This window comes from Clinocottus analis, unplaced genomic scaffold (genome assembly GCF_023055335.1).
Source record: "Clinocottus analis isolate CAN_PGR_092001 unplaced genomic scaffold, fCliAna1.0.p SCAF_6, whole genome shotgun sequence".
NCBI lineage: Eukaryota > Metazoa > Chordata > Actinopteri > Perciformes > Cottidae > Clinocottus > Clinocottus analis.
In genome coordinates this window covers 8,626,623-8,649,112 of record NW_027176218.1, presented here as the reverse complement: position 1 = coordinate 8,649,112, position 22,490 = coordinate 8,626,623, and the positions used below count along the sequence as shown (strand labels likewise).

Sequence of the window (22,490 nt, the reverse complement as noted above, 5' to 3'; positions counted from 1 at the left end):
TTGCCATATTTCTATGGTTTCTGACTCACGCATGTTGCGATCAAAGATGAAACACTTGCTTGCATGATAACTTTCCAGAGTTGTATAATCCTGTTTCAGACTTTAAACCGCTGTGTGGAGTTTTGACATCTGAAAAGCCTTTGAAATCATGGATTTGTTACTCAACCTGTACTTCTTGGATTGTATTTGAAGATCTTAAACAACACACAACCACCAAAGCAGCCCCTTACATAGTATTAATGCAGGACTGTTTTGTGAAACTGACTGCAACACTACTGGGAGCCCAGTGTATACAAAAACAAAGCTCCGTCAGCACAGGGGGGTTTCGCGCACACACGCACACGCACCACTAAAGATCGGTCCATCTTCTGTCCCCGTGAGAAATACAGTTGCCCGAGCCCTTTGATCTATCAAAATGAATGAGGCAGGCGGCATCGACTGTTACATGCAACAAGGAACCTCTCCCAGAATTTTACAGTTAGAATATTTATAGTTCTCCCAAAATGTCTCCTTCTACATGATTGTATAATGAGGAATTCAATTGATTTAGACTTCCTTTTTATTAAGTTGGTGTGGAGATCAAACCCCACTTCCCAGATTTCTGTTGATATGTAGCCATCATCTCAAAGAAATGTGACTTATTGCTTTTCCACACACACACACACACACACACACACACACACACACACACACACACACACACACACACACACACACACACACACACACACACACACACACACACACACACACCTCAATATGTAAGAATAATGAAGAGAGAAGTTTTTTAGAGAAAAGTATAGAGAAGTTTGGAGGGCTGAGTGGAGCCACAGTAAATCTGTGTGTACATCTCCGTCCCGTTGAGTGTAATTCACAGTGTTTTGGTCTTTGACAGCGATGCATGTCAATGTCCTGCTGCTGTGGGATTGGAGAGGAACCATCTGGCTCAGATGCACTTCTGATAATAATGTGTAAATTCTGTCGACGGGTGCCAGAGGGAGTCCTCACAAGGGTGTTTTTCAAGCCAAAATGAAGTTTACTTGCACAGTTTTGGTCTGGTTACTCTTTCATATGGCGTCCCCGCTGGTTGGGGAAATGTCATCTGCAAATAAATAAGTTAATGAAGCCGAAGTAAATATCTGCCATCTCTGCAAGACCCAGCACAATGAGTTCAATATCTAATAAAAACCAAATCCAAAAGCAGATTTAAAGCCTTATTTAATGAATAATCCTACTGTTTAGTTAACAATTAACATAAAATAAGTAGCAGTAGTAGCCCCCTCTGTCTGGTGTAATATCCCATAAACAAGTATTCATAGGCCACATTCATCAATTAGCCATGTGTGTAGCACCCGCGCAGCAGCGACTGCCGTACCATTTGAATGCATTAGGGAGGAATATGTTACCTCATGGACCACGGCTGACCAACCACATTAGATTTGACTATTAAGTGTGATAGATTTCTTCTTAAAACACAAAAGATGCATTGTGGTTAACAAAGCTAAACTACTCATTGGACTTATTAGATACTTATCTTGGTAGTATTGATTTTTTTTTTTTTTTTAAATCACTGCACAAGTGTTTGAACATTTCCACGACAACGAGAAAAAGCAAAATCCGGGGAGAAGAAGAAAACACTAAAAGCTTCATATTTATGCATATTCCATCTCCCTCAGCAAGGAAAACATATCATTATCCGATTGATGCACATGAAATCAATGATAGTGCTTCATTGCACCTAATATTTGATGGCAGTCATAGCTAAATATACCTTGTACATTCAACGTCTATCGTTATCGTTCTCTTTATTTGAAAGCTGTTATTACTGCAGCATATAGTGACCCCGTGTGACACACATCAAGGAGGATTAAATCACAAGTATTGAAATGTACAGAGCGATGGCGGCAGAGAGACTGGGTCATTTCTCTGCAATTTTAGAAAAGGAAAGTCTACTTTTAAACTCAAGAAACTCATAAGAGTCTGAAAAAAGACTTGGTATAGTTTTTATTCAATAAACTCATAATATGCTACAAAGATTAGATTTCACATTTCATCTCATATTGCACCGTTCTTTTTACAGCAAATTACTATATTTGTTGCAGACTACACCCAATAATATAACTACTTTAGCAAAGCCTTGCTCTATACTTCAGCAGACTAAAATGACTAAAGACATACTGTCCAGTCCCATAAGCAGAACTCCATCTATCTGAATTGCCTTTGCAAAAATGGCTTCTGCCCCGGCTTTATTCAGTCTTTTCTTTTGTATTTACATGGTGAAAATCCTATTGAGAACAATGTTGTTTTTGAAGACAAACCCTACTGACAAAACAAAGTATACACAGTGGCACAAAGAAGACAAACACGGTAAAATAAAAAAAAGACAAAGCAACAGCACAACAGAGAAAAACAGACAATGCAAACAATAACAGGTACATGTCACCACATAGCTTTAATGCCCTGAGCTGTTTATTGAAAGCATAAAAAAACTAAACCAATTAGATGACAAGTTATCAGAGACACATGTTTAAGACCACGTTCCACAAACACAACACACAGGCATTAGAGAACTCACACCAACCAACCAACAACAACACTTAATCATTCATTACTCTATAGGGAAAACATAACCTCAACTCAGAATGCTCCAAATCCACCTGCGATAGATGGAGAACAAGACAACAACATTTGCAAACAACCGTCACTGGAAAACATTGTGTTTTTCCTGTTTCATCTGTGGTCCACATCCATCAGTGTGTCCTTGAGATGAGTCTAAGACACCCCAGGCCTCTAGGCAGGTCACAGGGCAGGCCTGGTCTCAGTGGGACCTTAGCCTCAGGCAGGGAAGAGGATGAAATGTTTATGGCTACAGCAGGTGGACACCAGCAGGTGAAAAACAAGCAATATCTCTCTTCCGCCTTCGCCACCACTCTCGACGCAGCATACTCTCCCACCTTTTCGCCTTCTCATTTGTGGCCCCAAACAGTACGACTCTTTATTTTCACTACCTGACCCATATACAAAACTGCTTCCTGGTGGGTGCTGCTCCAGAAACGAGGTCCAAGCCTTTGATGCCGCTCCAGATCACTGGCTGAAAAGCTGTCACTTCAGCTTTAGGCCGCTCAGCATCCCACGGCTGCTCTTCATCTCCAGACTTGGGCTTCACACTTTTTCATCACATTCACACATCATGTGACTGGCTCAATTTGCCTTCTCACCAGCTATTGAATCAGGGGACTGACTGAGCTAAGGTCTTTCTGTTCACATAACAAACATAATAGCGGTAAAATAAACAGAAAATACACCATGGCATTTATTCTGTTGGAACTGAATAAATGTGAACGTGTGCGTTTCAGCCCACTTGGCCAACTATATGATGGCTGCATCCACCAACACAAGGACTGCTGAGGCTCACATCCCCTACCTGAGCTGGGTGAAAGTAAAATTTATCGCAAAAGACAAAAAACCCCATGCTGAACCATTTACATGAAGGAAAAAGAGGGCAGATTTAATTTAAAAATTGGCACGCATTCCTCATTTCTACAGATGAAAGCTCGTAAATGAAAAAGCCTGGAATCATGCCTGGTATGGAAATCTAAAGTTATGAATAATGCCTCTGTCTCAATCATCAAGTCTGTTTTAATAAGGTGGATTAGCCTAGCACCTGCAGACTGAAAGGCACACACGGCTGCACTTCTAACCAAGCAAGAGTGGGACAAGAGTCCCTGGGGGTTCTGAACCTCACAGCCTCCCTGTTGGACCCTCACCAGTCTGCAGAAGTGAGCAGCAGCAAACAGCTCAGACTCGCCATTTACGCTCATGAATCCACCTCCACTGGGTCGCCGCTGCAGCCAGAGCAGCTGATTTACACACAGTTGCTAATCAGGGAATGGCTTTCTTGCTAATGAAAACTCATAGATCTATACAATAACAGTACTGATATGATTTTAGCTCCCATTACTCATTCCTATAATATGCAATAGGCAATAACAGTTGAACGCTACTGGGAGCTGAAGTTAAGAATTTGGGGTCAGAAATGTTGACTGGGTCACTGACCTCCTCTATGCACACTATTTCTCTGTGGACATAAATATCACAAAGGCGTAAATAAATTGTTTCCTCCTCTCTGGCCTCAGTGACGCGTTTCCAGCATTTAGCTGATTGCAGGATGGAGATGCCCGAACTCCACCCCCTCATCCCTCCTGGAGAGCAGCTCTGGGAGCTGGGAGGAAACCCCAGGAAACAGAGAAGGCCAGCACAATGGTTTGTTTCAGCTTGGCATTGATCCATCATTCCACTGAACAAGTCATAGGCACCAGTCTAATCATGATTTAGACCATAACAGAAAGCTCGGTCGACACAAAGGGGATGCAACCATCCATCCATCCGCTATATTCATCAAGCAAATCACTTTCACTTTCAGCAAATGAAAATTAATTCATTGTGACTTACCTGTTCCTTTGGCTGTGTTTGCTAAGAAGAGAGGATACAAAGCTGAGCAGCTTTGAGATGGACGGACATCGAGGCAAAAACAGCTGAAGGGTTCACAGTAAATTCTTATGGACTAACTGGCTGTAAACGCTATTTAGGAATATATGAGTCCAAGTGACTAATTGTGAGTTTAGGAGTAAAGTGCACTCACCACTAGAGCAGTCCAGTCCACCCCATCCAGGCTCACACTGGCATGTGTCTGGAGACACACAGCGACCATGGACACACTCCTCTGTACACAGAGCTGAGACACACAGAGGCATTTTCTCATCAGTGTATAATACACACACTAATAGTATAATACACACACACACACACACACACACACACACAGTAAAACATCATTAAACCACCAATAAACAGCATAATGAAAACCACTAAGATAACAGCTGAAAGAAAATGGACCATAAAATTGAACACTCAATATCTCCCTAATACCATCAGGGGACTAAATCTTAGCCATTGCACTCATATTCAACATCCATCTGCACTACTTGACACTGGGCCCAATGATTTCTTAGGAGATTGAATCCTTGGTTAACATCTCCGTTTATCACATAGCTTTACTTTCCACAATGAGCTGTTATCAGAAGGCTGGGCCATGAAAGAACAAGCTGTAAATCCCCTCTAATTTGATCAGCCGGTGCTTTGTCATATAGTGATGCTTTAATGTAGCAGGTCCAGGCACCTCAGTGTTTACCAAGTGTGCAGTTTTCTTGATCATTCATATTGAGCAACACGGCACCCGATTGATTGGGTCGGCATTAGTATTCCTGAGAGTGTGTTCACAAGAGTTGGAGGTTTGGTTCAGCTGGATAATAAAGTGACCTACATGGAGGGGTTTTTTTTTTTGCCATAGTGCCAATTTTTTGTGTGAAGCCAAGAAGGAAAAGTATTACAAAAATAGTCACTTAGTATGAATAACTCTGTGGCAGCCAAGGTCATCTGGCCAACAGGGTTAAGACAGACAGGCTCTTATCTGAGGAATGAGACAGTCAGGCCAAAACGTCGAGGGAGAAACCCCGCCTGATGGGAATCAGCAGTCCACTAACACGGCCTGTGGAGGGATGATACACAATCCAAGGGCAGAAGAACAGTCAGACCATAGTCACCTTAACTGATCGGACCTCATCCAACACTTGAGCCAAGTTACGCTTCTTTTGTTCCTTATTTGTTCATGTTTTATGATCAAAAGTGAGGGAAAAGGCAGCAGGAAAGCGTCCAAGTTTTTTAGTTTTTCAACATACAACCTGGGGCACTTTTGCAGTTCTGTGTGCAACAATATGGCACTCATCCTGCAGGCAAAGAGGTCAGTAGAAAGCTGGCTGCAGGCCTGAACAGTGCTACAATAGATTATCACTCAATCAGGTTTCGATTAGGATCCACCGCCAGCCAGGAGAGATGCAGCGGGAGAGGAGAAAGAGGAGTGAATCCCAAACACCCATGTGCCGGTGCTAATCGCAGAAATGCTCCCACGGCAAAAATGGTAAACCAGAGATTGAAAGATAATTTAGGGCAGATTTCTGAGCGTCAGTACTCTGGTAGAAAACCGTCTAATTACAGTAAGCCAGCGAAAAGAAAAGGGATACAAGCTTGAGTATTTTATGCTGACGAAGGTGTAAGATCGACTACCTGTAATCAATGAGTCCACAGTATGCAGAGTATTCAAAGAGGAGACAAATTCAATGTCACCACGATGAGTTGATTTCGTTTACTTTCAATCAGCAAATTCTGATCAGCGAGAACAGGGAAATGCAAATGTGTCACATCCTCTATATGAAAAAAAGAAATATGGAAATGAAGTTTTGAATATGGGAGAAAGGATAAAGCGCACCCTTCTCCTGAGATCTGAACCGGTGTTCTGAAGGGATGGCATAATAAAGTAGGAGGAGGTAGGTCTTTCATTTTAATTGAAATTCATGAATCACTCTGCTTAACTCATGTCTAAGGAATCTGTTGGAAAATTGAGTCTTTCATCTAGATAAAAGGCTAATCTAACTCATTATGCAGAGGTGTTATCAGAACAGGGAACAATGGAGCTAATTGGTGATTGTCATTCGGTGTTAATAAATTCAATATTTTTGACCAAACTACAGTCCTTTAAAATGTCTGATTAAATAGATATTTTATTCACCATTTGCATTATTCTCTCTGTTTTTGGAGAGTTTTGCTGCAGTCAGGGAAAAAGGACCCACCAGTGAAAGTCTGTGTTTGTGATTTTTGTAGTAGTAGAGTTTTGTAGTACACCGGTGGTGGAAATGAAGTGAACAAAATGTGGAACATTATGATGAAGCTGATGGATAAATCAATCTCAAAGATATGCCTACAGAACATATCAAACAACTCCCTCCAAAGCTTCTTCCTCATGCCTCTATCTAGCACAGAGATTATTCATTCTAAAAACAGTCTTTGAAGCATTAAAAAAAACGCAACAAAGCCAAAAAATGAACACGAAATCAAAGGCGCAGAATCCTTTTCTGGGGAAAAATCTCATCATCTTCCCAAACCCGATTAATTCTGCCGCCTAAATCATTTTTAGAATTACACTGCATCACTGGACAGGCAAGAGTCATGCAGGAGTCATCTGACCTAAATGCACTGCAGAAAGAGGGAATCATAACGCTGCAGAGCCTGTGAGCCTCTGAAGATATTACGAGCTGTTGTCATTAGCGAGTTCCCCTCATGCTCAACTGTAATAATCATTCTTATTAGTAGGGAAGTGAGTTCCTAACTTCCTCTACATAGGCCAGTTACAGACTAAGGTAATGACTTACGCCAGATCAAAGGTCACAGAATGAATAAAGACCTCTTGTCAAAAACCTCAAGCACTAATTAACAAGAAACATTCAAAGTTCAATTCATCGTGGGAAGAACATTAGGACAATAGACTTCCAGAAGTAAGTAAGTAAAACAACAAACTGCAGCAAAAACATCCTTCAAGATAATGTTGCTGATTAAGCGTGAGAAGTACTCGCCTTGTGTGCATTAATGTGATAATTTTGGTTCATTCAAGGTCTTCACAGCCTCAGATTTATTTAGACGTCTCCCATTGGAGCTAAGTGTTGAAGTGGTGCCATATGACAAAAAAAACAGGCAGGATTAAGAGGCAAACACTGTTGACGTGGTTTGGCTTTTTAATGAAATAGACTTTATGAAGAAAGCTAGAGTAAAATAACAATACACAAGGGGCGGGGGGTACTTTCAGTTAACAACAAAGTGTCCTGAAATAAACGACTTGAGTTAATTTTGGGTCGATTTGCTTTCCAATGCACCCTTTTGTCACTCTATGCAAAAAAGCCTGGAGAGTACAAATCTCTTAATCCTGGTAGTGAGAGTGCTAGGATTAAAAAGGGGTGGAACAGTTTGCAAAGGCAGCAGAAACTAAAACTGCCCTCTTGGCCCCTATCAACTCAGACTCCCCACTGCACCTGAAAGAGTGTTAAAGGGGAGGGCAGCTGTTTTCACTCTGCGTCCGACATAATATTAAAATATAAACCTTTTATTAATACAGTGGGGAGGCCAGATTTGAGAGTGCCACCTCCTGGGTTTGTAGATTCACCTGGTTAACACCCTGAAAAGACTGCAAATGAACAAATAGCTCCATTGTCAGTCAAATGGTTAATGAATACACTATTGATCAATCTGCGCCTTCCTCCTCAAGACCCCCAGATAATCGCACCAGCTCTTATTCTCTGCTGGCTGGCTTCCCAGTGCTCTGCTGCCTTGAGGCCAGCTAAAGTAGAGACAAGGACAAGCCTTGCTGTGGTCAGAGCGCATACCCACATGGCTGCAGTCACTGTGTCAGTAACTCCCTCATGCTGCAAATAATCCAGGAAAATATTAAAATGTAATTCTAATCTTACTTAAAAGGGAATAAAACATTAGCTAAGGCGAGAATATCAAAACTGTAACTCTCAGAAGCTATATGTTCTGCCTTTATTTGGCCAACATGCAAGAATATTCAGTTTGATGTGAGTGAATAAAAATAGAAATCAATGACCATTAATGAAGCCATAAAAACGACAGGGAAGGGTTGTTATCAGCACATTGCTACAGTCAAATTTTCACGGCTTCTGCTCTTTTTATGTTATTGAATTCCTGGGTGGTTTTATGGCGGGTGCTATACCTACTCAGTCTGTAACCAGGACCCTGCTGGCTCGTTAATTTTTCTCATTGTTATACAACTTCAATTAGATTACTCTTACTGGAAGGGCAAAGCAAAGAGCAGTCTACTGTGCCTTCAGATTAAATTATGCGCAATCACCTCAAACTGAGTAAATGTACATGGATGGTGGCATGCTAACAGAGGAGGTAGTGGTGGCGTGTTATACGTCCTTCATGATAAAGAGGATCAGACTGGAGTGTGAGGTGGAGGATGGGGGGGGGGGGGTCATGGAGGTGGAGGGCCAATGGAGGCCTGGCAGGGAGCGTTGGCTTTATCTGCAAGCCCCCCACAGTAACGATCAATCATAATATTTACTCCTGTTCTCTAAAAGCCCAGCAGAAATAACCTGAAATGTCATAATCAAAAGGAGATTTTTTTTTTTTTAAAGGATACTCACGAACACACAAGTCTCCGCTCTCAAAGTAACCGGGGCAACACTGCGAGCGGCGCCTATACATGGTCCTCACTCCCCGCCGGTAAGCCGTCTTATAGCTGATCCTGGAGAAAACACACCGAGACAGCTACGTGATGTAAAAATGACTCTTTCTGAAGGGCAGGAAACATATAGAAGCTAAAGGTTACACAGGTTTTCTTGTTATTGGCAAATTCTTAAAGTATAAAGAGGTAAAAAAAAAAAAAAAAGAATTAAAGGACGTTCTGTGGAAAACACCTGCTACATAAAAGTCAGTATTTGGGAGTTGACTGTACTTATTTAGTTGGATGCCCACTATAAACCTTAATGGAGTAATTAAAACATTTACTGAGAGATGATTACAGTCATCCTGCCTCTGAGCACTCTTCTGTCAGCCACATTAACAAGGACAGTTGTTGAGGCCTTCAATGACTTGGCTCTGATTTTGGGGGACAGTAGTGGGTGAGTCACTCATTAGGCTCCTCCAAACCTACCTGTGCCTTGTGCATTTAAACCAGTTGAGGATGTCCGTGCATCTGGTGTAGTAGATCTGGTCAAATGGGTGAGCGTAGGATTCCTGAACAGTCACAGCGTAACTAAAAGACAGAAATGTAAAGACTTAAGTAGTAGAAAAAGGTCTGTTCTTTTATTGTATTTAACTTCTGAGAAGATGTTACTCAATTTGAATATTTCCATTTTATGCTGCCTTATACCAGATTTCTAGATTCAGGAGACAACTAGCCTTAAACATTTTCATATTTGGATTTTACAATTAAAAAAATATATAATAGGCTTATACAATACAATAAATTGTTATATATTGAATCAGCGGTTTCAGATGTCTATTAGTCGTGAGCCGTTGAGCCAAAGAGACAGACATGGTTTCACTTCACAAATAATTGTTCGAGGCCCAAAGAAGTAAAAGTATCCAATACTGCACAAAAAACTAAGAATATATCAATAAATTAAAATGTGTGTCACAGAATTATTATTTTTTTCCTTGTTAGATTTGTGATGTCTTTCTTTGGAGGGGGCCCGACCCTCCAACCCCTGGAAAACATGGATACTCAACCTCGACCAGCTACAAGAGTAAAACTCTGCTGAGGAAATATTTTTCTACAGAACAATTATATTCTTAAATTCAGTACATTTTAATGGTAATACTTAGACTACCTTGATTTAAGGGGTATTTGTAGATTAATGTACTGTTACTTTAGTATTGCTGTAAACATTCCTTGGAAAATAGATTTTCATGCTCCTTGAAGATGTTTGGAGAAAAAAAAAAAAAAACAACAGCACACAGGTCCTGTCAATGAACACAGTACTAATGAAAGTAATACAATAACTTTGATATGCAAAGAAAGGACTTGAAAGGAGCTTTTAGGTGATTCATGTTGGTGATATATGCAGCCGGAGGCAGTCTGAGGATATTGCAGGACCTCAAAGCCACGAACACAGCCCACTTAGGGAATTCATTTTGATGCCAACAAGGTGGAACCACGATCCCTAAGTACACTCACCTTGGTCAGGCAATAATTCAGATCATATATCTTAACAGCGTTCTTTCCTCCCCTTTGTATCGAGGACAGAAATTATTCCTTCTTATTTCTCATAAATGACACTGCCCAGCACAACTAATAATTATTCAGGCTCCATGGCTGTCGTGATTGATTGGGATGAGAGTACACTGATCAATTTGCCTGCGTATTTCATTTGAAGCTGCAACTCCTCCCATCTCTCAGAGCTTGGCGACATGAGTTGTGTGAGATCGATATACTGCTGTATAGATTTGGAAATAGATCTGGAACTTTAGTTAAGAAAGCTTGTTGCACGTACATTGAAAAAGTTCCAAGATTGACAACGTCAGTACTGGAAGCACAGCAGATACCCTTTCAAATCTAAAATTGAATGTACTGTGGTAAACACATGCAGATAACGCTCACCTCTCCCAGTGGCTGCAGACATTGGGGTCGTCCGGGTTCAGGCTCCATACATTAGTGGTGAAGCCCAGAACAAGCAGCAGTGCCGGCAGGGCAACAGATGACCCCATTCTTCACTCTGAGTGGGGGACAGGGGAGGAAAGATAGATGGCACTTTACACATTCAAATAAGAACCTTTTGTAGTTGGAAGTGGTATATCTCCTGTCATCTATGTTAGGTCGTTTTGAGGTCAAGTTAATCAAAACACATGACTATAAATATTTTCATAAATAGCTTTCTGTCTGAACACAGTTCAAATAAAAAGGTACGAGCAAGTATAGTATGTTATCTTTGGACAGAGCGAAGCTAATAAGTATATTTCCAAAAATTACCAACTATTTTCAGGATTGTATACATTCTTATGCCTACATTTCCTCCTGTGCTTTTCTCCTTCAGTAAGACCTTCAAAAAGTGCATATGCTCCTTTCTGTGAGCGGCTGCAGAGATGAAACTGTTTGACAGTGACGGAGATGCTGATTTGTTTTGACCAGCAGGTTATTTCATTAGACATATAGACAGAGGAAGAGGGCATATGATCAACGGGCATGCATGACAGTGATGGATTCACCACACGAGCAGGTTTTACCTTTGCACATCGCTACCGGAGATAAAGGATGTGTGACACTGTATGACTGACACCAGGTTAATGCCTGGATGCCAACAACAGTAACATTAATGTTTCTTATATATGCCGACGTGTCTCGGGACTCTGCACTTGATGTGGCCTCTCGGGAACAGAAAACTCACACATCGTTGCGTCATAAACAACAAACACAGGAGGAATAAATACAAGGAAACTGATTCCTGACTTGTCTTTGTGTGGCTGAATGTGTGATCACATGAGATAGTGCGTTTACATTCGGCTGTTTGCCCTGCATGTGCTTTACTATGTTCAATATTTCTGAGTGACTGTATCCAATAACACAGGCCTTCACATGTTCAAGTAAACTTCTGCATTGACAGCTGCATGTAGTTCACTCACATCCGAAAGAAAATCAATAAGACATCCACTTCCTCTAAGTAGCAGTTCATCTGGGCAGGCAGAGGTTAAATTCATGTTAATTTCTGTAGCAGGATGATTAATCAACAAGCACACATGTTAAAGTGCTTGAGCTGCTTTTATAGTCAGCCCGTTCTCTGAAACAATCCTGTTAAATACTTCAGGGACTATGCCTGATTGACTAGAAAACTTTTATTCCTCCTGTGATTGGACCACCACCCTCAGTCGTTCCACTGAGGGACTCTGGACAAGAGGAAATACTTCACCACTTGTCACATTTTGCAAACCTCACAAGCCCCTCAGTCGCAAACCTGCTGTGGGAATCCGAGAGGTGAGAAAATGAGGATTATCCTGAATGTGGCGAGGTAGCCGGTACAAGCAGCCAGAGACACGTGGCCTTAAACTCACCTAATTCTCGAGCCTGTGGTCCTCGGGTGGAGCTTTTTGTGGATACTCTGGGCTCTGAAAGCACAAAGTGACAGAAGTACCGCTGCGCCCCGACACACACGCTTGCTGGGAGAGGTGATGACAGGTTGCAGATCTGTGGGAGAAAAGAAAAAATAATGAGCTTATGATGACACACACAAGACACATGCTTGCATCCTTGCCTGCTCTCACACGCATGCGCACACACAAACTCATGAATTTATTATGGGATCAAGAATCTCAACAGGGATGTAGTTCACAAAAGCTGCTCTTGAAAGGCCAATTTACTGAGTGCAGCCTCCACATCCGACCACACAGTTTTCAGTCCATTTTTCAGAGTCCCTCCCACCTGGTATCCACAGACTCACTGTGACGCCCACTGGGATAAAAGCCTACATTAACTCAAGAGGGCCAAATACAATGAACTATGCTCACACTTCAACACGACAAGTGGCTTGTCCACAATGTAACAAGATGACGTTACGTTACTAATTAATGAAGCCTACACAAGGGTTACTGTCATTGTAATACAGGCATGAACAGAACATTGATGCGTTTATCATCTCTCTCACTACACGGCTCTTAATGATTACTCCAGAAGGTCAGAGGGCAGGTTTGAGATTCTTTTGTCCTTCATGTGCTGTGGATTCTGAATTAAGATGTAAACATAAGCATGACAACATAATGTGACTGTTTCTGTTCTTGGCGAAATGAATAATTCAACATATTTCGTCTGTAAACTGGCCCAGCAGGTTGGACATTAAGAGATATTAATTCAGTACTGAGGCACCATTATACAGCTGTCTAACAAATACACTAAACCTTTACTAGAACAAGCATATATATATATATATATATATATATATATATATATATATATATATATATATATATATATATATATATATATATATATATATATATATATATATATATATATATATATATATATATATAAATAAAAGCCTTTCTACCCAACAGGATCCATAATAAACTTTAGGTATTTTGCTTCCCATCAACTGTGGTAAAATATGATTTTTTTTCATATTAAAATATATATTTTATCAAGTTCTCCAACTCTATGGAGGCAACAAAGCACTTTATCCAATACTTACGGAGGCGGGGGAGGGTGCAATATTCTGCCTTCACGTACCCCCAGGTACCTCCATTTGAGAACCACTGCTTTAGGGGGCGGGCTTACTGTGATGACAAGTCAATGCAGCTGTTACCAGAGCTGCATACAGCATCTGTATGTCGTTCCAAATATAGTAACTTCTGTTCATTGGTTGCAAAAAGCCAATCGAAGATGGCTACAGCCAATTTGCTAAACTCTAGGCTTTGAAACGACAGTCCACAAACCAAGGTTGACATCAGATTCAGATTACCACGATGACTATGTCCACTTCTTATACACAGTCAATGAATTTGAGTCGGAAATGTGCGAGAAAAAAACTCAGCAGTTCTGAGTCACAAATTTAGGTTGATCTAAACTTTCAGTGAAGCAAAGTAGTACTGTGACAATTTGTTTTCCTCCCTAAAATGTGTTTCTTCTGAGAGAATTTCTAAATGTATGCAATGGCCCACAAAAGGTCCCTTGATTTGCATGTTTTGTTTGTAGTGAACAGGAATTATTTAGCACGCTGCATTTACTTTTTTAATGTCATAAAAAAAAAGCAAAAGACTGCAATTGCAAATTCTGATATGAAAGAAAAATCCTCTGTCCACATTGTCACTATTGTTATTGTTATTTCACTGAGATGCTATGCCTGTTAGATCTGGTCACAGTTCACTTGCACTGAGTTATTTGTGTGCGGCACAGCATACGTCAGTAGAACAGGATTTTCACTTTGAAAAGCTGAATGTCAAGGACAAGGAGTCCCTGATTTTTAGTCAAACCCAAACAGATCCCTTTACATGGATTTTCACATTTGAATGTTTAAGAAAAGACAAAATGTAACACACTTTCAACAATGGTACTCTGGGTCGAAGTGAACTCCTGTTCATTGTTGATTCTGCAGTGTGAACAAAGCCCAACTGCATAAGACAGACGAGTCTGATCAATATGACACTTATCACTTGGGGCTCTCCTGTATTTCTCCTCCCTGTATCTGTCGACATCCACGAAAACAGTTTGTTGCTGTTTTGACTTCAAACGCGTTGACTTCACACCAAACTAAATGTTCTCCAGAGACCTTATTTCCCCCTACTGAATTCCTCTCCAGTTTCTCACCGCTTTGATTATTGAGACTATGAAACCTCAACCGCTGAGCTGCCGCATCTGATCCCGCTGACAAACTGCTGAAATAGCAACATCTTCTAGTGAACTGATGGAGACACAAGTGCAAAGTACAAGGGTCAGGGGATCGTGTTCAGGTGTAGGCTTTAAGTGTATGTGAGTGTAAAGACTTTTGAATCTTGACACGGACACCCCGGTTAACATGGGACACCAGACTGCTGAAACACTTTCATCGATGAGCCAGAGTCACCTACATCCCCAGCAGCACCGCCTATGAGCAGAGACATCTGCATGATTAAAGCCATGCGTCTTCAGTGTGTGACTTATTAAAGTGCAATGCAATTAACCACCCCGTCCCCTGGATGACCAGCACCTGCACTCTTGCATGAATGATGCTCAGCAGGCATGACTGACTCCCTCAAGAGAGAAGCTCACCTCCCATCTATAGATCCCAGCTGCTTCTCAGCCTCGTCTCAGTCATGTGCTCATTTATCACAATGCTAAGGTTTCATCTTGCTTGTGTTAATTTACATCTACATAATGGAAAGCAGTCAACGGAAACATTGCTTGGTATTGCAATCTTGTCTGGAGCAACAGAGAGAATGCCTGATCAGTTGTGGGCTTCTGTGTGCGACATGTCTTTGCACAATCAGACTATTATCCCTCCTCTAGATTGAAGCGGAGGGCTTATATATACAAATTTTATGAGACTTCTCCCGTCCACTCTGTTTTGTAATCACTGCTGAAGGATTCCCAGAGCAACCTAATTTGGAGTGATCTAAAGGTTACAGGTGTAACCGCACAGCACAGAGTGCCAATGAGATAAGCCCGACTGCTGGCCATCGCTGTCTGCTGCTGGGGGCTGTGAGTCATTACGAGTCAGGCCTCATTAGAAAGGCCATGGTGTGGCACATCATAGACACCACTTCCCCTGGCTTATGCCACACACCTCAGTGTCTGACGTGTTGGGGGCTAGGAGGACAATGATATGTCGGGCGACATGCTGGTTTTTGAATTGGAGAAACAAACCATCACAAAACCAAAACCGGCTGCCATGAATCGCAAGTTTCAACTATGCTGAGTGGTAGAAAAGAATCAAGGACATTTACAAGTTAGAGGTAAAAGGTACTTTATTTTTTTATTTTTTCCAAATGAATTATAATAAGCCTAGTAATAATAACAGCAATACAAATAATCCATATTGTCTTCTGCTTTACAGATTGGTTCGAACACATACTATTAAATTACAATTCATACAATATAAAGCAGAACTTGCACAGCAAAGAGAACCATAACGGACATGGTCCCAGTGTGAACGTTGTTTTACGAAGTTATGGCATTTGGTATAAAAGATGTTCTTGGCTTCTGCAGCGGATCTATACGACTTACAGAGGGCCGTTTTATGAATACAAAAAGGGGGTGAACAGGATCAGACAGTTTGTGTAGCTTTGTTTCACCTACACACGTCCCAGTCGCTTTTGCCCTTTTCCAATAATTACTGCGAGCCATATTTGGAATAGTCAGATTTTGTTCTTATCCCCCAGGTGCCCAAATGATGAACACATTCAAAGTTTAAACACTTCCACTTTTTCTTACTTCCGTTACAAAGAGGGCACATATACTTACACTCAGCTGCATTTAACAGGACAATTATCAAATATGTTTCCCTCCAGTGCATTTATCTGGCAGTTATAATGACCAGTTGCTTTGCAGATTAAAATTGAAAAAATAAATTATATAAAATCACGTCTCACATATCAAATCACACCTCTACAATATTAAATATAGCTTCATGCATTAATCCCAATACTCAGAAAATATAATAAACAATGATAGAATGGGACCAGTGTACTCAAGGAGTCCTTTAACTTTTAATAATTGAATATGTTCACAGAATGGCTTGAACTCATGACAGAGACAGCTGCTTTTGAAAATATGATTGTCAGGGTGAAGAATAGTTCAAACCAAACTGACCAAGCATGTAAAAATCATATGGCTTTAAAAAAAAAAAAAATTACAGATTTGGTACTTGTATGTATGTGTTCAGGAAAATGTAAGTATAAATGCAAGGCTGTATATGCAAATTTACAGGTAAAAGATAATAAAAGGGTGTCGGGGTGATTTCATTTTTTGTTTTGTTATGTTTGTCTGTTTGCTGTGTTGTTTTCTTTATGTACTTTATTATTGTCTGACAAACTTAGTTGTTGTATTTATGTTTAATGTTAATATATTGAAATGATTGAAGCATTTAAGTGGGAAAAATAATTGAATTACATCTTGCTGATTATAATTTTACTTGGGTACACTTTTGAAGGAAGGCTTTTTATTTGAAACGAGAGTAAATTGTGGTATTTTTTTGCCAGGAAAAGAGCTCAACATTTCTTCCACCACAGACACAAATGTCCCTTAAAAGCTAGCCTTTGCTTTAGAGGAATGAGGAATCTAGTAAAGGATTCCTCTTGATTTCTTGTTTCATTCCTCTCTACAAACATCACTTTAAAGAGACAACGCATGCATTGGCATAAAGAGTATTAAAGTCAAGATGCCCAAGAGGGTGTTTGTCGTTGCATTTATGTGAATTTCCGTAATGCTGACAGCATGAAGTGCAGCCAAGGCAGCGATGTCTTATACCTCATCTCAGTAAAAATGCACTCTTGGGTACTTTACTTTTTATTACACCTGAATGATTAGGAAGGCCAGCTTGACATGATCCAGTTGAGGATTAACTTCACAATCTCTCAATCTCAGACCGGACACTGTGTGACTATAATACTGCTTAGTTACAGTTATGGACATAGAACATTGGGAGTTATCATTCTTTCAATAACACAAGAAGAACGTTCCGTCCTGCTTTCGCTCTGGGGTTTTGCATATGATTTTCCAAGGAGATGGTGAAGATGGACAGAAGACAAATGCACAATATGAATATTAATAGCATGGACGACATTCATACGTATGCAGTGTTCAGTTTCCCAGGAGTGCTGATGTCCTCAGCCAGCTATACTTCACGATGCGTTGTGACTGTGTATATATTGTAGTCAAGAATAGGAGGGGAAAATGATTGTTATTTCACTTGAAGGCGTAATCTTGAGGATTACAGGTGTCCACTACAAATTCTAACTTTGATCTTTTGTACATTTACACAGTCAGAAAAACAGCATATAATGAAAGCCACTAGTTGCTGCTCGCATACATTTAAAAAAAAAGGAGGAAAGTTTATGAATACAAACATTTGAATTCAACAAACGATTATGGTATTGAATAAATTATGGGATGTAAATACATTATTTAGCGGAGTTACATTCTGTTGTGTCAAATCCTCTAAACTTGGTGAGATTGAAGTTGGGTTTTTTAAGTCACTCCCAATTATTGATGAACATGTGACCATTCACCACTCAGTTGGTGAAGTAGTGGGAATCATCAGCGATTTAAATAAAATCCTCAGAGAAAGTTTAAAACTGGTAGCGCTGCTGCACTGAGCAGTCAACAAGCGGTCTCATGAAACCGCTAAAACATAACAGCAACACAACTTTTATGACTGTGATTTCTACTTAGAGGTTGAGACACCTGGGAAAATGCTGTGCGTCGTTTAACAGGAGCTTAATTCTGGCCACATGGTTTATTCATGTGGCGACCGCTGATATCACGACTCTCATAAATCACGCAGTGCGGCATGCTGGACGTCCACACGCTCGGGCAGGGCTCACTAATCTCAACACCATCTTTCATCTGAATAACCTTGCCTTACCGCAGGGCAGGCCGACACTAGGCATGGCCCATTGGAGGGAGGCTCTCCTCGTACTTTTATTTCTTTTACTCAGGGCACAAAGACTTTCTGCAGCCCGTCAGAGCAGACAAACACTGCCCTGTGTGCTCCCAGGCAGCCGTCTGCCCACTCTCAACCACAGGCAATAATAAGAAATTGCCTCATGGACATCAGAGGAACTAATCTAGTCTAACGTTAGCTTTATGAATTTAGATTCAGACACACTTGGGAGGGGAGCAGCGGAGCCGGTCGAGCCATCTGTTCAGAAGTGGTTCAAAGAAAGAGCAGAAAATTTGAAGCTAATGCGAGTAAACATGATCATCAAATATAGATAATAGAATAGAGTGTACCACAACTTTGCCCTAATATTTTGTATAGTTTTTTTTACTGTCACAATATTTTAAGACATTTGCAATTAATTGGATTTGTGTCCTTCACATAACAGGCAGAAAATATCTACAGTTATAAACATGTCCTCAATTACCAGCTTTAGGCCTACATTTTTTGAAAGAAAACTAATTAGTGAAACAACAGCACTTGATGATTCAAAACAACAATGTGCCTGATGTCAGATTGCTCCGCATGCTGCTTTGAATAGTCAGTATGTTTCACCCCATGCTTCTAATAACAAACCCCAGGCATCACAGTGACAGCCAAATGTCTCGCAATGCCCTCTGTGCTACGTTTGTCCTCTCGCCACGGCCTGGCTCTGGCATCCTGCTGCCACCAGGAGGAAGCACCAGTCCAACTCCTCCTCGCACCACTAAGTCTCTCCTTCCTCGCACATGCAGACAATTAGCCTCCCTGTGACTGACTGCGAATAATGAGAGCTGCTGGAGAACAGTTGGACATCTCAGGACAAATTAAAGTGTGATTAGCCTGTTGAACCGTCTGCTCTCTCCCAGCAGGAGAACAAAACTGAACTAATACTTTGGAGCTCCGGTCAAGGAAGCACAACCACGTATGCACATGAAGCAGCCAAACAGTTAGAACTGTATTCTGTAAAAGTTACATCTTGTACAGAGAGAGGGCCAAACTCAGCAGAGGACTGGTGTGGACAGCAAAACAAATGGAAAAAAGGTGGAGGGACGAAGGCATTGAACAGGCAAGTATAGGGACGCTGGCTGAGCAGCTCGCCATGAAATGCTGAAACAACAGCACGGCTGCCAGGGCAATTTTACACCCCAATGGTTTCACACCTCAGCCACCAACCCCTTCAAACTCTGAACCTTGAGTCTTCTTGGTGTCTTCATTTATTTTGTGTCAGTGTCCAAGATGTGAGAAGCCAAGCAGTGAGAAACTCGTCCCAAATGTCGCAGAGTAAGCGGTGTGTGAAGCAAACGGGGGGAGTGAGAAAGAGAAAAGCCACTGTGCCTGGAAGCACCTTGCTTTTTGTGCAGACAATTCTCTGAGATCTCACAGGAGGGTTGACTTTTTTTCAGGGTAGCGTACTTCACATCAGTCTCACAGATAGGAAAACAAAACATATTGTTGTACTAATCTCGGTATGTGCCGCAGTGGTGGAAGAAACATGCAGATACTTAAACTAGTTTTAATACGTCAATATAAAAATACTCCATTACAAGTCAAAGTCCTGCAAATAAATGTTGCTTCAGTAAATCTACAGAAGAAAATGTACTATAGTATGTTCTGCAGTAAAATGGCCCCTGATACATTATTATATATGACATTATTCAGGAGGAGAAATCTTTGGTGGAACTTCCAACAACTGAAGAGGATTTAAATATGAACAGATATTTGTATACGTGGTCATCAATAAAAGGGATCGGAATACCAATGTAATCTTCAAGAATGTGTTGTGTGCTTCATAAACGTATCACATAGCTGTTTTATGTAAAGTTGTCATGTGAAAATTCACTGCAGCGATCATACTATTGTTATTACTATTGTTGTAGTTAACTCCTAACAGTTAACCACAAAACCTACTACAGGTACCAGAAATTATACTTGATTGCAATAATTGAGTGAATTACTATCCACCACTGATGTACTGTAGTTTGGGTATTTTAACAATTGTGCAGGCCAACGAACTCCTGCTAATTCAGAGAAGATCAAGACGCTGTGCGATCTCTCACAAGACCAATTCTGTGTCTATTGAAGTGGAATTTTCTTTCTAAAAATAAAGAATTAGAAATATAACTCTTCATGTTCGACTAAAAGCTCCCACATTTCTGTCTAGATCAATGGTTTACTCCCTTGTGTATCGCATTAACCTTCTGGATGACTTGTCAATGACTGAAAACGAGGAATGATTTACCATCATGATTATTAAAACTGGAAAAAAAAGCTTCTGCAGCACGTTAAACCCGACCATCGAACAACCAGGTGATCTCAATTTGGTCAAATGAGAACTCCATCAACTGGATTTGCATTAAAGATGTATGCCCAATTTTTGCCACCATGACCTTTTAAAAATCCTTGAATCCCCTTGAGCGAAACACGCCTACAGTACTTCGCTGAATGAATTTTTAAAAAATGAACAAAAGAGAGGAACGCTTATAGCTCCGTTCAGCCTGCCTGATGAATACACGAGGAAGATGTCTGTATTCATCACTGACACGACAGACTCAAATGAAGCCAAAATGTAATGGATAGAGAGAAAAACACACAGATCCAAAGTCAAAGGCATTGGGAATTTGCTTGTATAATCATTAGGAGTACATAAGATAACCCCCGCGCTGAAGAAACAATGCACTGAGAAATGTTCTTTACATATCATTTGTCTCACTGGAGGTTCACACATTGTTACAACTACTCGCTATACTGTAAAATATTAGAATACAATAGTGTCATACATTACAATAGTGTAAATATCAACAGTCAATCCAAGATACAAAATAAATGTTGTGCACTTTGATGCTCTCGGTGTCTGTGATTGCAGTTTTCTCTTCCATCTCAACCTACACAGCCTTGTGCTGTATGTACGAATAAAAGAAACACACCTAATAATCATCCTTAGTGTAAATTCTGATCCTCTCCTTGACACACCCTCATAAGTTACTTGTTACTTTTTCCGCCATTATTTTCCCCACTCTCCTGCAGCTGGGGCAGCCTGGTGCTGGTGCATGGGGTGCCAAGTATTTGTGCCCTGACCTTCTGCTCTCTGGACGGAAAGCATCGCCTGTGAGGGGCCAAAGGAGATGGGAAACTCGGCTGCCTGGTGTATTATTCATGAGTCGCCCCTGTTGAGTGGGCAGTTATTCAGCATCCGAATCCCAGATGTGGTTCAATCTGTGCCCCATTCACTGTCCTGACTGCTGGCCATTGATCACAAGCAAGGTACCCGGGTGCTGAATAAGCGCAGGAGCTTTATGTTATAGGGCTCAAAGTGCCTCACTGATAGCACAGAGCTCCATCACTTGACTCTGGAAATTGGCCAGAGTTTGCTCAACAGAACTGATCGGACAGGCTGAGAGGAGATGCAACATTTATTAAACAGGAGTAACATCGCATGTGGCTGAGATGTGATATTAATACGTAATATGCCAGTGCCAGATATCCATGCAATGCAGCAATATGAGTGTATGCAAGTAAGCATCTGTCTCTGGATCAGATTCCACAGAAGTCAGCAGCACTGGGATTATATCAACAGAAGAACACAATCAAACACAGTGAGAAAATACTGTGATGAGGTCTCTTACTGAAAGGTGCCAGAGGCAAGGTATCACACTCTAATAGGCATAACACTACTAATGGACAGTTGAGCACACTGAATCATTTGTCCACTTAAATCATCAATCATTAATCAAATATAGGCGGCCAAATGTGGCATGACCACAACTCTTCCCCGTCTGCATTTATCAGGATGATGATCATCCATCATTGATCATGCTGCAGAATTACACTATAATATGAAAAATGAATAATAATTAGCATGTCAGTTAGGCTATTCAGACATGGAATCACTGTGGTACTTAGTGAAACGGTCTATGTAACAATCCTGTGACCTCAAGTTCATGTTGTTTCCTGTTAATCACATTTTCTCTCCTATAT

At 40.8% G+C, this 22,490-nt stretch overlaps 1 protein-coding gene across 1 annotated transcript in view; it reads right to left on the bottom strand.

Moving 5' to 3' along the window:
• The window catches only part of megf11 (multiple EGF-like-domains 11), a 71,850-nt gene that overhangs the window by 44,266 nt on the left and 5,094 nt on the right, over positions 1 to 22,490 (bottom strand). Inside the window, exons 2-6 of the mRNA XM_068603421.1 lie at positions 12,457 to 12,589; positions 11,012 to 11,126; positions 9,563 to 9,664; positions 9,054 to 9,154; positions 4,643 to 4,735 (exon numbers count right to left, since the gene is read on the bottom strand). Of these exons, the coding sequence (XP_068459522.1) occupies positions 4,643 to 4,735; positions 9,054 to 9,154; positions 9,563 to 9,664; positions 11,012 to 11,118 (403 nt within the window). The 5' untranslated portion in view covers positions 11,119 to 11,126; positions 12,457 to 12,589. The remainder of the gene's footprint in view (positions 1 to 4,642; positions 4,736 to 9,053; positions 9,155 to 9,562; positions 9,665 to 11,011; positions 11,127 to 12,456; positions 12,590 to 22,490) is intronic.